This window comes from Cydia strobilella, chromosome 1 (assembly GCF_947568885.1).
Source record: "Cydia strobilella chromosome 1, ilCydStro3.1, whole genome shotgun sequence".
Lineage (NCBI taxonomy): Eukaryota > Metazoa > Arthropoda > Insecta > Lepidoptera > Tortricidae > Cydia > Cydia strobilella.
The window spans coordinates 3031633-3045802 of record NC_086041.1 but is presented as its reverse complement, the minus strand read 5'-3'; the positions used below and the strand labels follow the sequence as shown (position 1 = coordinate 3045802).

At 42.4% G+C, this 14170-nt stretch overlaps 1 protein-coding gene across 1 annotated transcript; it reads right to left on the bottom strand.

Annotated features, from left to right (window-relative positions):
- Window positions 1–10532: 10532 nt before the first annotated feature.
- On the bottom strand, window positions 10533–13768 carry LOC134748141 (uncharacterized). Its single transcript, XM_063682850.1, has 2 exons — window positions 12497–13768; window positions 10533–12116 (listed from the first exon to the last, which is right to left on the bottom strand). The coding sequence occupies exons 1-2, from the start codon at window positions 13766–13768 to the stop codon at window positions 10533–10535; spliced, it is 2856 nt and encodes a 951-aa protein (XP_063538920.1).
- Between the last annotated feature and the right edge of the window lie 402 nt (window positions 13769–14170).

Sequence of the window (14170 nt, the reverse complement as noted above, 5' to 3'; positions counted from 1 at the left end):
TAGAATGCAAGCACGAAAACCGTAAATAGAAGAAGAAAGCTGCTACAAAACTTTAAAATCTTATCACCTGGAACTTCGAACTAAAGTAAAGTTTTCCTTTCTCAAAATTAGGCCAATATTTAAAAGCAATTTCACTCACTAAGAAATTCATGACATTTTAAATTAGTTTCCCAAAGTTCAGTAAAGGTACGCTTTAGTATAATGAATTAAGGGCGATAGGGCTAAAATTATAAACTAGTTTTTGACGTAAGACATGATAGATAGATAGATAAAACGTTTATTTGGATGCTGCAAAACACACAATTTTAGTGTAAAGTATAAGTAGGCAGTAGGGTACATCAGGGGTCGGCAACCGGCGGCCCGCGGGCCGCATGCGGCCCGCGAACCCCTCGCTTGCGGCTCGCGAGCCTCCAGGTTACATCAGTCCTACGTCACTAAACTGTTCGAGTGAAAAAGAAAAGTCTTTCATTTCAATTGAATTTTTTTGGAGTTGGGACCCATTATCACAAGATCTACATTAAATGTGAGACGTGCCAATGTGAGTGTCTGCCTATCGCAATGTAAGAGCGCGCAAAAATGTCGGGTCTCGCGCGACCTTTAAGTGTGAGGGGCGCCGCAGGCGCCCTGCATGTGAGAGCGCGCATCGCGCGCTGAATAACTGTGAGGGACGCCGCAGCAGCCCTTCATGTAAGATGAATAATTGTGAGGGGCGCCCTGTGTATGTAGGAGCTGAATGTCAGGCTTAGCCCGACTTTTAAGTGTGAGGGGCGCCGCAGGCGCCCTGCATGTAAGAGCGGGCGAAGCGCGCTCTGAATTTCGGCACTCTTTGCATAAAAATGTATATTAAAAGTAGTACTTTTTGACAAACGCCAATGTCTAATAAATTCACGAATTATTAACAGTGTGCGGCCCGCTGCAATATTGCTAACCGCTATGTGGCCCTTGGCTGCTAAAAGGTTGCCGACCCCTGGGGTACATGAAAGGCGAATAAGGCTATTTTCTTGTTAATTTAAATTGGAACATACCTAAGTGCATTTGCTTTGTTACGATTTATAACAAAACAAATTCTATTTCGTTCGACATGAATTCTAAATTCACTGTCAATACCTAAATGATGGGCGGTTGTCTAGAGCAGGGGTCGGCAACCTTTTAGCAGCCAAGGGCCACATAGTAGTTAACGAAATTGACGCGGGCCGCACTTTGTTAATATTTACGATTTTATCAGGTATTGTCGTTGGTCAAAATTATATACAAAATAGCCAAGGAATGCTCGCGGGCCGCCTGTTGCCGACCCCTGGTCTAGAGGATAAAATAAAGTATTACGCATTGATTTCAAAGAATAAAGAAAGCCTTTCCAAGCTGATGAGACGAAAACAAAGTTTTCTAGTGAATTCTTTGGATTTATTTAATTCTGATTCTACTTCTGTATAATAATTTCACCGAACATCTTCAAAACTAATAAACAGTTATACTTAAGCCATTATAAATGCTTTGACTGTTTCGGATAGTCTAACCACCAATACCTCATATGCACAGAATTCTAACCTAGCGCCATTCGCAGTCTCAACTAGTGCTGTGCCCTTGCCCGGGAATATTGCTTAAAATGGCTAAAATAAGGCTCAGTTTCCTCTATAGGCAGAAAGGTCAGATGGTTGTGACTTTCATTAAAGTGCTTGCTCTAACTCTTGTGTTTATATTGTCCAGCGGAACCCCACAGGCTTCCTTAGTTAGTCCTGGCAAAAAGTATGTAATGACTTTACAATTAATGAAATGAAATGAAATATAAGATGAAGATGAGAAAGACACAATACTTAATAGAATCAGGCGTATTTTTAATGACACAATACTTAATATTGTCTTCGGTTACCGCGATAGTTACTCATGAAATAAAACTATGAAAACGGATTATATCGCGTATATTGAATTTATAATACATCCCGACGTTTCGAACTCTTTACAGCGTTCGTGGTCAACGGGTGACCACGAACGCTGTAAAGAGTTCGAAACGTCGGGATGTATTATAAATTCAATATACGCGATATAATCCGTTTTCATAGTTTTATTTCATGACACAATACTTAATAGAATCATGCAATGAATGTCCCCCCCCCTCCCACAGCAAAACAAATACGCAAATAAATATAACCAACCGCTACCAAGTACAAAACTCGACACGTGATTCGCCTATATGGGCCACTTGCACCTGGAAACCTGGAGTTACCATGGTTACCAGTACAATTTGACACTGGGTTTACGGTTTAACCGCTGCAAGTGGGCCTAAAGAGCCATCAGAGATGCTGGGGATGTTTACGGTCTTTCTTCCTCTCTAGTTGTTCTGCTACAGATTCGAGCGAGAGGACTGTTTGCTGTGATACATTAAAAAGCGTTTTTAGGGTTGCGTACCTCAAAAGGAAAAAACGGAACCCTTATAGGATCACTCGTGCGTCTGTCTGTCTGCCTGTCCGTCTGTCACAGCCTATTTACTCCGAAACTACTGGACCAATTAAGTTGAAATTTGGTACACATATGTAAGTTTGTGACCCAAAGACGGGCATGTAACGTAAACAAATGAATTTTAAACGGGGGGGCCACTTTTGGGGGGTAAATGAGAAAATTAAAAAATTAAGTTTTTTAAACTATATCGTGTTATATATCAAATGAAAGAGCTCATTGTGAGAATCTTAAATATATTTTTTTAATAATTTTAGGATAAACAATTTAGAAGTTATTCAAGAAAATAGGCAAAAAAATGACCATCCCCCCTTTATCTCCGAAACTACTGGGTCTAAAATTTTGAAAAAAAATACACAAAATAGATCTCTATCTATAGATTACAGGAAAACCTATTAGAAATTGCAGTCAAGCGTGAGTCGGACTTAATTACTTAGTTTCTGATCCGACCCCTATGGCTTTTTTAAAGACATTTCACTTACGTTTCACATAAAAAATACATTGTTTAAATAGTACGGAACCATTGGAACGCGAGTCCAACTCGCACTTGGCCTGTTTTTTTAGGAACGTCACTCTCGATAAAGAAATACGTCAAGATCGCGTAGTCTTTTTCTAATGCAAAAAAAAAGCGAAGTTTAGGACAGTACTACCCCATTTACCTAACCCACCTATACACACTTGCGGTCTTCTTTTTAGGGTTCCGTACCCAAAGGGTAAAAACGGGACCCTATTACTAAGACTTCGCTGTCCGTCTGTCCGTCTGTCTGTCTGTCACCAGGCGTATCTCATGAACCGTGATAGCTAGACAGTTGAAATTTTCACAGATGATGTATTTCTGTTGCCGCTATAACAACAAATACTAAAAAGTACGGAACCCTCGGCGCGCGAGTCCGACTCGCACTTGGCCGGCTTTTTGCAAGCTTTTTATTAACTTGCAATGTACCTATGTAAGTAAGTATGTATGTAATATGTAACTATGTTTGTACGGGTCTTGCAAGTTCTTGCAAGTTAAATTTGACCCAATTCCCGGTTTCTGATGAAGCTGAAAATTTGCATACATGTAAGTCGGGTGACAATGCAATATTATGGTACCATCGAGCTGATCTGATGATGGAGACAGGAGCTAGGTGGTCATATAACTGTGATAAAACAACGCAACCTAATTGTGTTTGGGGTTTTTAGAATTTTCTCGATGAGTATTAGTTGCCTGTGGAAAGAAAAGTATAGTCAGCGATAAAAGCTTGTAGCTTGAAATTTTTGCCAAAAACTTATTTATATTATGGACAATATTGCCAGCTTGCCAATATTGGTTGGGTACTGGCACATCACTGTACTGAACCGATCGCATTGTTCACCGCGTGAGTTCGTATTCAGCCCAAACTTTGGGAGCTGGATTATTCCGAATGCATGGCTAACCGAACCAATATGATGTAATGCATGCATTGTTCTACTATTCTATGTAGGTATACATATACAAGGTGGGCGTGAGTGAACTGACTAACTTTAACTTCACCATATACCTATTCTATCCAGTATAGGCAAAGAGGATATATAGGATAGAGGAGTACTGTCATAGTAAATTTTGTGGCCACAGTAAATTCACTGCCGTCTATCGACACACGATCAAAACTAAAAATGAAGATGGTTAAAAATACCATTTATGGATAAATGATTGCATTTATTATTTTTATATGATTTTGATCCATATTCTTTCACTGATATGCGTTAAAATTGATAAACAACAAACGTAACCGTCAATGCCATCTAGTTGAGAATAGGCCAAGTGTGGTAAAACGTGGCGGCGCCATCTGTTCGAGAATCAAATTTTCTTGATTTCCGAGGCACGTTTTTTTCCTTAGACTGTATCCATCTTATACGGAGTTATATAAATCTGGTATAGGTAAGTGTACTTAATATGAAGGGTACTCGGAAAGAACATGTCTAGTCACTTTTTTCGGAAAATGAGATTTTCATCTCAAAATGTAGAGCTCCTGATGAACTATTAATTATATATTTTGCTACCACTGTATAATATATGTAACACAACTTTTTTTTTGGTAAAAAAGACCTGGTCACGGAATTACCATACATTTTGACATGGTTCAAAATTTTAAAACCGCGATTACTCAAAATGTTAGTAAAGTGACTAGGTATGTTCTTTCCGTGTACCCTTCATATACAGTAATCCTATCCACATATAGGTACAATTTGAAATTAATTGGGGCATTTTCTATGAAAAGGGACCTTATTGTCGATGGCTTTTACGCCGCACAGCGTAGCGCGGCATTGTATTTATATCGGTGCATCGTTTATAATGGCGTAAGCGCCATCGACAATAAGGTCCCTTTTTATAGAAAATATCACAATTTTGTATCAAACAGAAACGTCTGCGATCAATGCTATTAAGCTTAGAATAAATTTAAAAGTGGAAACATTTACTGTTTTGGGTGAGACTTGAACTCACGACACTGGATCTATGAGAGTTTTGAATGATTCACGGTTAGTTTCACTAGACTTATATTGACCGGGATATAGACCGTGATTACCTTTTGTATTATTTGTGAGCTCCCGATATTTCGACGCAGTTACATGCATCATGTTCACGGGTGACACATGATGCATGTAACTGCGTCGAAATATCGGGAGCTCACAAATAATACAAAAGGTAATCACGGTCTATATCCCGGTCAATATAAGTACTGGATCTATGGCCTATCAATTTCGGATATTCGCTGTTGATATCGTTATTGCCCACATTTTAAACGTTTTTAATCGGTTTTTTGGGATAAGAGTTACCACTTAACTCTTAGACCACTACACTACACTACTACGCTACACTACTACACACACTACACACACTACACACACTACACACACACTACTTTCGGCGTATACGTAGTTACGTACGTATGACGCGGCTTAGTACAACTAAAGAAGAATAATTTTACTCATCTGCCGCTAACGCATGATATGTAGGTAGGTACTCGTTTTAGGTCTCAAGTCTATGCCTTAATTAGGTACCTATTTCTCAGAGCAGTCGCGAGCCGAGCGCACCCGAACAATTGAGTGATGTACTAGCTACAGTAACAAATTATCGCATAAGTCAGCCGAACTAACAGTCCAACTGGTAACATAAACAGCAATTAGGTTCGTCTGTCTGCCTGTGTTCAACCTAACCCAAAGCACAGAATAAGTTATAGTATTATCATACCTCAGAACGGCCACGCACCGCCCCGCCCCGACTCGAATTACCTCGCCCCGCGACTAGAGATGGGTAGTGAGTAAATACTCAAGAGTAAATACCGAGTAAATACTCAGTATTTACTCAATTTACCCGTATTTACTCGTTTATACCCAATTTGGTGGGTATAAACTATTTAGAGTGCTGACACTGCTGACAGTGTATAGAAATCTGAAATAAAGGTGTATTTTGTACTGGATTTAGTAGTCCAATTAGTAAAAAATATATTTTAAGAGGGGCGTTCCATACATGTAACTAAGTGTCACAATAAAAAAATCTGAAACCACCAACGTGTGGCACATCATTAAATTGGTCTTTAAAAATAACTTCAATGTTACTATGCACTTTTTTCGATAAATTTAATACTTTTGGGAAAAAACCGTTTCCAAAGACCAAAATAATGTTCATCCCTCTATAACTTTTGGAACAAAGTTTAATAAAATATGAAAAAATATCGTGAAAATAGACCATAGAAAACACTTTGAGAAAAAAATACTTTAAACATGACCGGTTGGGTCATTTTTGAGTTTTTATTAAAAAACTCTTTATAAAAGGACGTAAGTGCCGCGTAAACACGTAATTTGGCGTGTACGGGGATTCAGGATTCCAAAAGGCGGACCTGTGGATTCTATTCCAGTCCTCAGTCACTTATTTTAATGGGAGAGTGGAACCCAGCGTGAAACGACGCTTTCTAAGCAGCAGTTGACCGCAACTAGATGGGTAGTTAGTAAAAACCCACCAAATATTTACCTAAAAACCCGTATTTGCCGTATACCGTAACTATGTAGTTAGTGTGGTTAAAATATGATTTTACTATAGTCGTTAGTTTTCAGGCTGGCCCTTTTGGTTAACTCTTTGTCTATTGTAAGTAAAACCGCACGTGCTACTACCTGCAAAACAAGATTCGTAACTTTGACCGCGTATACTATACGGTTATACTATGTATAGTCGATAATTTTCAAGCTGGCCCTGCAGCTAACTCATTGTCTATTGTAAGTAAAACCGCACGTGCTACCCACTCAATAAAAAACGGTTCGGTCAATTTAACCGGTTATTGAATTACAATTTCTATGGAACTTGCAATAAGATACAAAATTAACTACAGAAAAATTGCGAGGCTGTGTGGGGTCCCTCTACGGTTACTGAGTTTCGGCGAGTCGAACGCTACAGAACCAGTCTAAAATATGTCAACGAGATGCGTAACAAAGGCGCACACAAAGACGCGTAGAGAGGCGTAGACGCGGTGGGAGCTCTGAGGGAATTCGGAGTGGCAGCGGAGGGTAAGGGAGAGGGAGTGGCGGCAGTGTCGCTGGACATCGCCATCGCGTTCGGCTCCCTCCCCTACACGGTAATCGCGGAGGCACTCCGCTACCATGGAGTGCCGCATCACGGTCCACCGCATAGGCCTCCTCGGGCTACAGGTCTCACTGCCGAAAACCGAGGCCATGGTCCTCGGGGGACCAAGGGGCTGGGGGCGGCTGCCGGCAAGCACCGCTGTAAGGGTTAGGGGCGAATCTGTCCAGGTCAGGACCCACTTTAAGTACTTGGGACTTGTCCTGGACAGAAGGTGGACCTTTAAGGAGCACTTCACGAGAATGGCTCCTCGTCTCGTGGGTGCTGCCTCGGCTCTGGGCCGCCTACTACCTAACTTAGGGGGGCCGAATGCCCCATGCAGACGGCTGTATGCGGGGGTCGTCCGGAGTATGGCGCTCTACGGAGCCCCAATCTGGGCCGGACGACTCACGGAGGCCACGAAGGCGCTGCTCCGCCGGCCGCAGAGGGTGGTGGCCCAGAGGATGGTGAGGGCCTACCGCACCACCTCTCACGCAGCGGCGTGCCTCCTTGCCGGCACGCCGCCGTGGGAGCTGGACGCGGAGGTGTTTGCGGATAAGCACGAGCTGAGGGCGGAGGCCAGGAGGCGTTACGAGCCCCCAGACACGGAGGAGGCCGAAAGGATGGCGCAGGCAGCCGCGGAGCGCCTACGAGCGCGATGGAGGGATGCCTTGGAGGATAGCAACTATGGAACCCGAACCATAGGGGCTATCCTCCCGGTGATGAATGAGTGGGTGGACAGGAGGAGGGGGGCCCTGACCTATAGGGTGACGCAGGTAGTGTCCGGACACGGCCGCTTCGGACACTACCTGTTTAGAATTAAGAGGGAGCCGCGGCCCCAGTGTCACGAATGTGGCGCAGTGGACGACACGGCCCAGCACACTCTGGAAGAGTGCAATCGCTGGGGCCGTGGAAAGAGCTGCCCTCAGGGCGGCAACAGGGGTGGTGGACCTGTCGCTGCACAGCATCGTAGCGGCGATGCTGAGCAGCGATAGGAATTGGGAAGCGGTGGCCTCCTTCTGCGAACAAATCATGTTGCAGAAGGAGGAGGCGGAGAGGGGGCGCGAAGCTGATCCTGACGCGCTGCCTCTCCGACGCAGGCGGCGGGGTCGAGGGCGAAGAGCGTATGTTCGCCTCGACAGCAAAATCGTTTTGACAGTTCGAAAAAAGAAACTGATTTGACAAGCAGTCAAATACCCTATTAGAATTATATGCCAATGACCGAACCTTTTTTGCAGGTAGTAGCACGTGCGGTTTTACTTACAATAGACAAAGAGTTAGCCGTAAGAACTACTATACATACTATGTAACACTCGCCGCGCTATCTGGTAAGAGCTATAATATTGTAAAGTATTTTCGTCGCAGTTTTATTTTAATAAACAACTGGTTCAAAACTGTATAATATGTGAATCAGCTTGCAACATGCACTTATCTATAATGCAAGTAATTAAGTAACTTTGAAAGTAATTAAGTACCTTCTTATTTAAAACAAAATTGTTAACTATACTTTATCACATCTATATCCGCTAAATTCCAAATGACCTCTCACTGAGAATCACCTTTTTGCTAAAAACTAAGCGTAATAAGCTTCTTATAACATAAATATCATTAATACACGTTAACACAATTAAATAAAAACCAATTTAGTACTTAAATCTCACCAAAATATTGAAATTTTGTTAATAATCGTTTTTACTCACCAAAATGAGTAAATACGAGTATTTACTGTATGCTTTGAGTAAATACCGAGTAAATACTCAGTATTTACTCACCCCTACCCATCTCTACCCGCGACAGCAGATTGACGGCCGTTTGCCGGCCGCTCAGTACTATTTTTAAGCAACTTACACTATGACGCATGTCGCGTGTACAGACGTGCCGTTCACACATAGAAACGCAAGTAATTTTTGATGTATAGCGTGTCCGCCCTGTGCCCAAAGTAATGGTGCATTAAGTCTAATTTTCTTTGATATATATCATCATTCGCTTGCCCTTGTCCCATTCACTTGGGGTCGGCGCAGCATGTCTTTTTCTTCCATACATCTCTGTCACCCGTCATCTCATCATTCACTTGCATTAGTTTCATATCATCTTTCACACAGTCCATCCACCTTTTCCTCGGTTTTCCTCTCTTCGTACTTCCCTCCACGTTCATTCTTAATACCTTTCTCGTCACATGACTTTCATCCCTCCGCATCACATGCCCGTACCATGCGAGGCGATTTGCCCTTACTTTTTCTGTTATGGGTGCAACTTTCAGGCTTCCTCTTATATACTCATTCCTTATCCTATCCATTCTCGTCACGCCACACATCCACCTTAACATTCTCATCTCCGCTACATGCAATCTCTTTTCATCCGTCATCTTTAGGGCCCAACACTCTGATCCATACATGACGACAGGTCTTATGATCGTTTTATAAATTTTACCCTTCAACCGAAGGGGCATACGGGCGTCACAAATGGTTCCCGTAACCTGTCGCCATTTCATCCATCCTGTGCTAATCCGGTTTTTCACGTCACGGTCAATATCGCCATCGCACTGTACGAGCGAACCGAGGTACTTGAAGTTGGAGCAGACCGGCAATGTAACGCTATCGAGTTCTATGGCAGCAAAACTGGAGAGACCGCCAAAATCGCAGAACATGTGTTCTGTTTTAGATCTGATATATATAATTACTTATTTCTTTGATATATATAGACGCGTTTTACCTACCATTAAAACGCATATTAATTTACTTACCTTATTCGAAGCTTATTTAATTGAGATAGGCTGCACGTTTCCCGCCGGGTATTGCTATCTCTTTCTATACCCCTACTACGTTTCTCCCTCCACCTGGCAGTGGGGATGACTTTGGTTCATTCCCAGATTTCAGTTTGTTCTTCATTGGATCGAAATTAAACCAGGCAGAGTTTACTCATAAGCTTCGAATAAGGTAAGTAAATTAATATGCGTTTTAATGGTAGGTAAAACGCGTCTATTAATTTGACTTGACCGTTATTCGAAGCTTATTTAATTGAGACATGTTTGTTATCGCCTGGTGGAGGACTTAAGATGCCAATGTGACAATGGTTCTATAAAATGTAAGTATACCACTACACTTGTGGAATGAAATTTTTTTGCTAAATTGTTTGAAAATAAACAAAAAGATTATCATACTTCTGTTTTTAATGAAGAGTTCATACAACGATACATTGTACAGTTTCGGTAAATTAATTAATTGGGTATACATTGTAATACATAGAGCAATAGTAATAAGAACCTATATTTTTGAACACAATTAGCAAGTATTGCTACTTTGAACTTCAATGAATTAGTACTTCGTAACCAATGTAAGATTATTACATTTTTAAAACCGTACAGGTTGTTTAAAGTAATCAATATCATTGATACAACATTTCTCAATAAGAGTTCTTGTTAACACCAAGAAGTCCTAAATATGTATAACAATCAGAATATCTTTAGGACTAACTAGTATTCATTGATTATTGTTGAATTATAATAGAACTAATCAACTGCTGCAAACAAATTTGATATACTCATGGCATTATTCAAGGTGGGCGTAGGCATAACCTCGCGTCTGTAATATTTTTTAAAAGTATTTTCAGAACGCCAATTACCTCGTAACAGAATATCTTCTACAGAACAATTGTCCACCCAATTCTTAGAAGCTACAGCAGCACGTATGCTCCCAGGTGTTGCCGTTATACCTGCCTCCCTAAACACGGATTTAACCCATCCTGCAATCAGCGCACGCGATGCAGCTTTGACATCACCTCTCAAAGAAATAAAGAGGCTATTACAATCAGCGGATTCTCTTCTACCTTTTAATAGCGAGAGTGTTTGTTTAATCCAAAAAACAGGGTCAAGGTTTTGACACGACTCATTAGTAAGTAATCTCCACCCTGATTGTCTGTAATCCGCGCAATCAGTTTTAGACCCGAACATAGGCCAAAAAATTATTGAACTGTCCGTGAATACGCAGTGATTACAATCAATACTTAGCAACGTAAGATCATGTATTCTTCTGCCAGAGCAGAGAAGGAGTAGCAATGCAGTTCTTCTGCAAACCTCAAAAATATTGTCATGGTTAATTTTAGATTTTCTAAGATAATCAATCAGGACTTCCACATTCCAAATCGGAGGCTTTTTATCTACTGGATTTCTTAATGCTATGGATTTTAACACATGCTTAACAAGGACATGAGTACTTAATTTTTCCGCAGACTCCGTATTACATAGAGTTGACACTACAGATTTGTATAAAAGAATTGTCTTGTAAGATAGTTTGTCGATCAAATAGAGGTCAGTTAAGTATTTGGCAACATCTGCACCCGAAGGTTGTGTAGTATTTACTTTATGTTGTGTGGACCAAGCTACCCACTTCTTCCAGGCTGTATTATACGTCTTGCGTGTAGAGGCGCGCCAAGATGATTGAAGAAGGGAAACTTGTTCAGAGTTCCAACCCGTTAGACTTTCCGACCACCCCCACACTTCCAGACTTCTAGCGTCATTTCGTGAACATTCGGGGGCGGTAGGTTTGTGGTCACGTCCAGTAAAACCTTGTCCAGGTGACGTAGTGTAAAGGGGGCGGCTATGGCACGAGCCTTGAGATCCGCACGCCAGAAAACACGGTGCCATCGAGGAACTATCATTAGAAATGTCCCTGAGGCCTGGTTCAGGTGAGCCAGCACCTTCGGAATCAAGTACGGGGGTGGAAAAATCCATGCCAGATCGAAATTCCAAACCTTTGAAAAGGCGTCGTGAAACAGGGCTTCGTGATCGTTTTGGTCTATCGATACATAGTTGATTACGACATGAGCTCTCGCCGAAGCAAACAGATCTATTACTGGCACTCCCCACTTGGAAAAAACTCGCTCCGTGCATTCTGGAAGAAGATGCCATTCCGGAGGTGCTCGCAATCTCGATAGATGATCCGCGTGACTGTTGTACTTCCCTGGTAAGTAAAACAGGCTTAGTTGAATCTGATACTGCTCCAGCAGTTGGAACACTTTGTACGTTAGCTGCAAGAGAGGTGTTGACCTTGTTCCCCCTTGATTGCGTAGGTAAGCTATAACAGTCTTGTTGTCGCTCTGAACGAGGACCGTCGAGTGAGACAGGAGCCGACAACGATCTTTCAAAACATTTAGAATGGCGAGCATCTCCTTTTGATTGCAGTGCAACTCTTTTTCCGCAAATGTCCAGAGACCCCAGAGAGACTGATAATCTAGTTGCGCTCCCCACGCAAGGTCTGATGCGTCGGTTGTCAGAAAATGAGACGGAGGTGGCACGTGAATTGGAGAAGGGCAAAGACAGTTGTGCATCCACCATACTAGATCGTCCCTCGCATCTTGAGGAATCGCATATATCTGATTCGAAACTTCTGGCATCCGATTTAGGAGATATAACAATGCTCGATAGTTTAACCTTCCCAAGTGAACTACGAAACTCGCAAAGTTTAGGAGTCCCACCAATTTCTCCAAGTCCTTCCGGTTTGTCTTGTTGGTGTTTAACATTTGACGTATCTGCGAAATTAACTTGGGTACTTTGTCTTTCGGCAGATGCTTCTGATTGGACCACGGGTCCCAATAAACGCCCAAATACACCAGCCCTCTCTGAGGTTTCAAGACTGATTTCTCGTAGTTGACTAACCATCCCAGTGATTCTAATCTTGTCAGGACTATGTTGATGTGGTTGACAAGAGTATCTTTGACCTGGTGGGCAATCAAGAAGTCGTCGAGGTATACAACTACTCGAATATTCTCCCTTCTCAGCGTCTGAGCAATCCAGTTGGTGATTGACGCAAAAACCTTGGGCGCTGTGCTTAAACCGAATGGTAAACAGGTCATTTCTAGTAATTCTTGCCTGTAGATAAGACGCAAGAATCTTCTGTGCGCTTGGGCAACTGGTAAATGGAAATAAGCCTGCGACAGGTCTATTTTGCACAACCAATCTCTTGGTTGAAGAAAGTCCGGTATGCGATGAACGTTTAGTAAACTGAATCGTTCTGCCAATACGAATCTGTTCAGGGCCTTTAGATTGAAAATGGGACGAGCAGTGCCGTCGCTCTTTGGTACAAGAAAAATTGTGGAGAGAAAACTGGGTGAGGGCTCTGCCACTTCCAGTACACCTTGAGTCTTCATTTGATTGATAACAGCTGTCATTTCGGTCGAGTGTGGGCACTCGTAATTGCTCTGATGAAGACTCGGATAAAGGAGAGGCGGTTTTTGTATGAAAGGTATGCGATACCCTTTTATTATCCGCAACAAGAAGTCTGGAGCATTCATTCCTCTCCACATATTGTAATAATTTGCTAAACGGCCGGCCCTGAACTGTATCGAGTCAATATCTCCTTCGCTTGTTCTGTCTCTGCCCCGCGGGGGAATGAGGGCGCTTACGTCCTCCTCGAGCTCTTTGCTGATAGTCCCTTGGCTGTCGGTTTCGAAAGGAGGACCCAGAAACTGGCCTTGTATTAGAGCGAGCAGGATTGTATGTATTTTGATACCCTTGCGAAGGATACGGATGATGGTAGCCACCCCGCGAGGGTGGGATATTGTTTGCATCAGTATAGCCATGATTCTCGTAGTTACTGCCAGCAGCATGTGCCTGATAATAGCGAGTACCCTGCGAGAGTATTTTACGAGGCGCTTCACCCTGCGAGGGTGCGCTTGCCATTTTTGAAGGGCCTGCTTGCGAAGCAGGAGTCTTAGGTAATGGCCAGAAACATTTTCGTACACCACCATATTTTTCAATTGCAGCCGTAAAGGCTTCAGCGTTAAACAGTGAAGTTCCTGATGGAGGAATCTTACGTAAACCGGATTTAACCAACTTATCTTTGACATGTTTTGTGATTCCGTTACGTCGCATTTGAATCACTTCCGCTCTGTGGCCACATATAACCTGTAAAAAATCTTCAGAAACCTTGTAGTAATCACCACCGAGAAAAACACTGTTAAGTTTTTCACGAAGAGCCTCGTGTGCAATTTCCGTGCCTCCCTGAGCCCAGGCCAGCACATCCTTCACAGCTGCGTGTAAGGCCTCCTGCTGTTTTATCATGCAGTAAGTTAATGCACCGAAAGCCCTATCTGCCTGCACTAAGTGAGGATTCTGATCATACTCCTTAACCTCGTCGTTAGTTTCTAAAT

Bases quoted from the DNA above. Each gene is read 5' to 3' on its own strand.
- LOC134748141 (XM_063682850.1), bottom strand. From the start codon at position 13,768: ATGGTGGTGTACGAAAATGTTTCTGGCCATTACCTAAGACTCCTGCTT. The intron at 12,117-12,496 runs GTGGGACTCCTA...CCTCGTTCAGAG, and splicing joins GGAAGGACTTGGAGAAATTG to CGACAACAAGACTGTTATAG.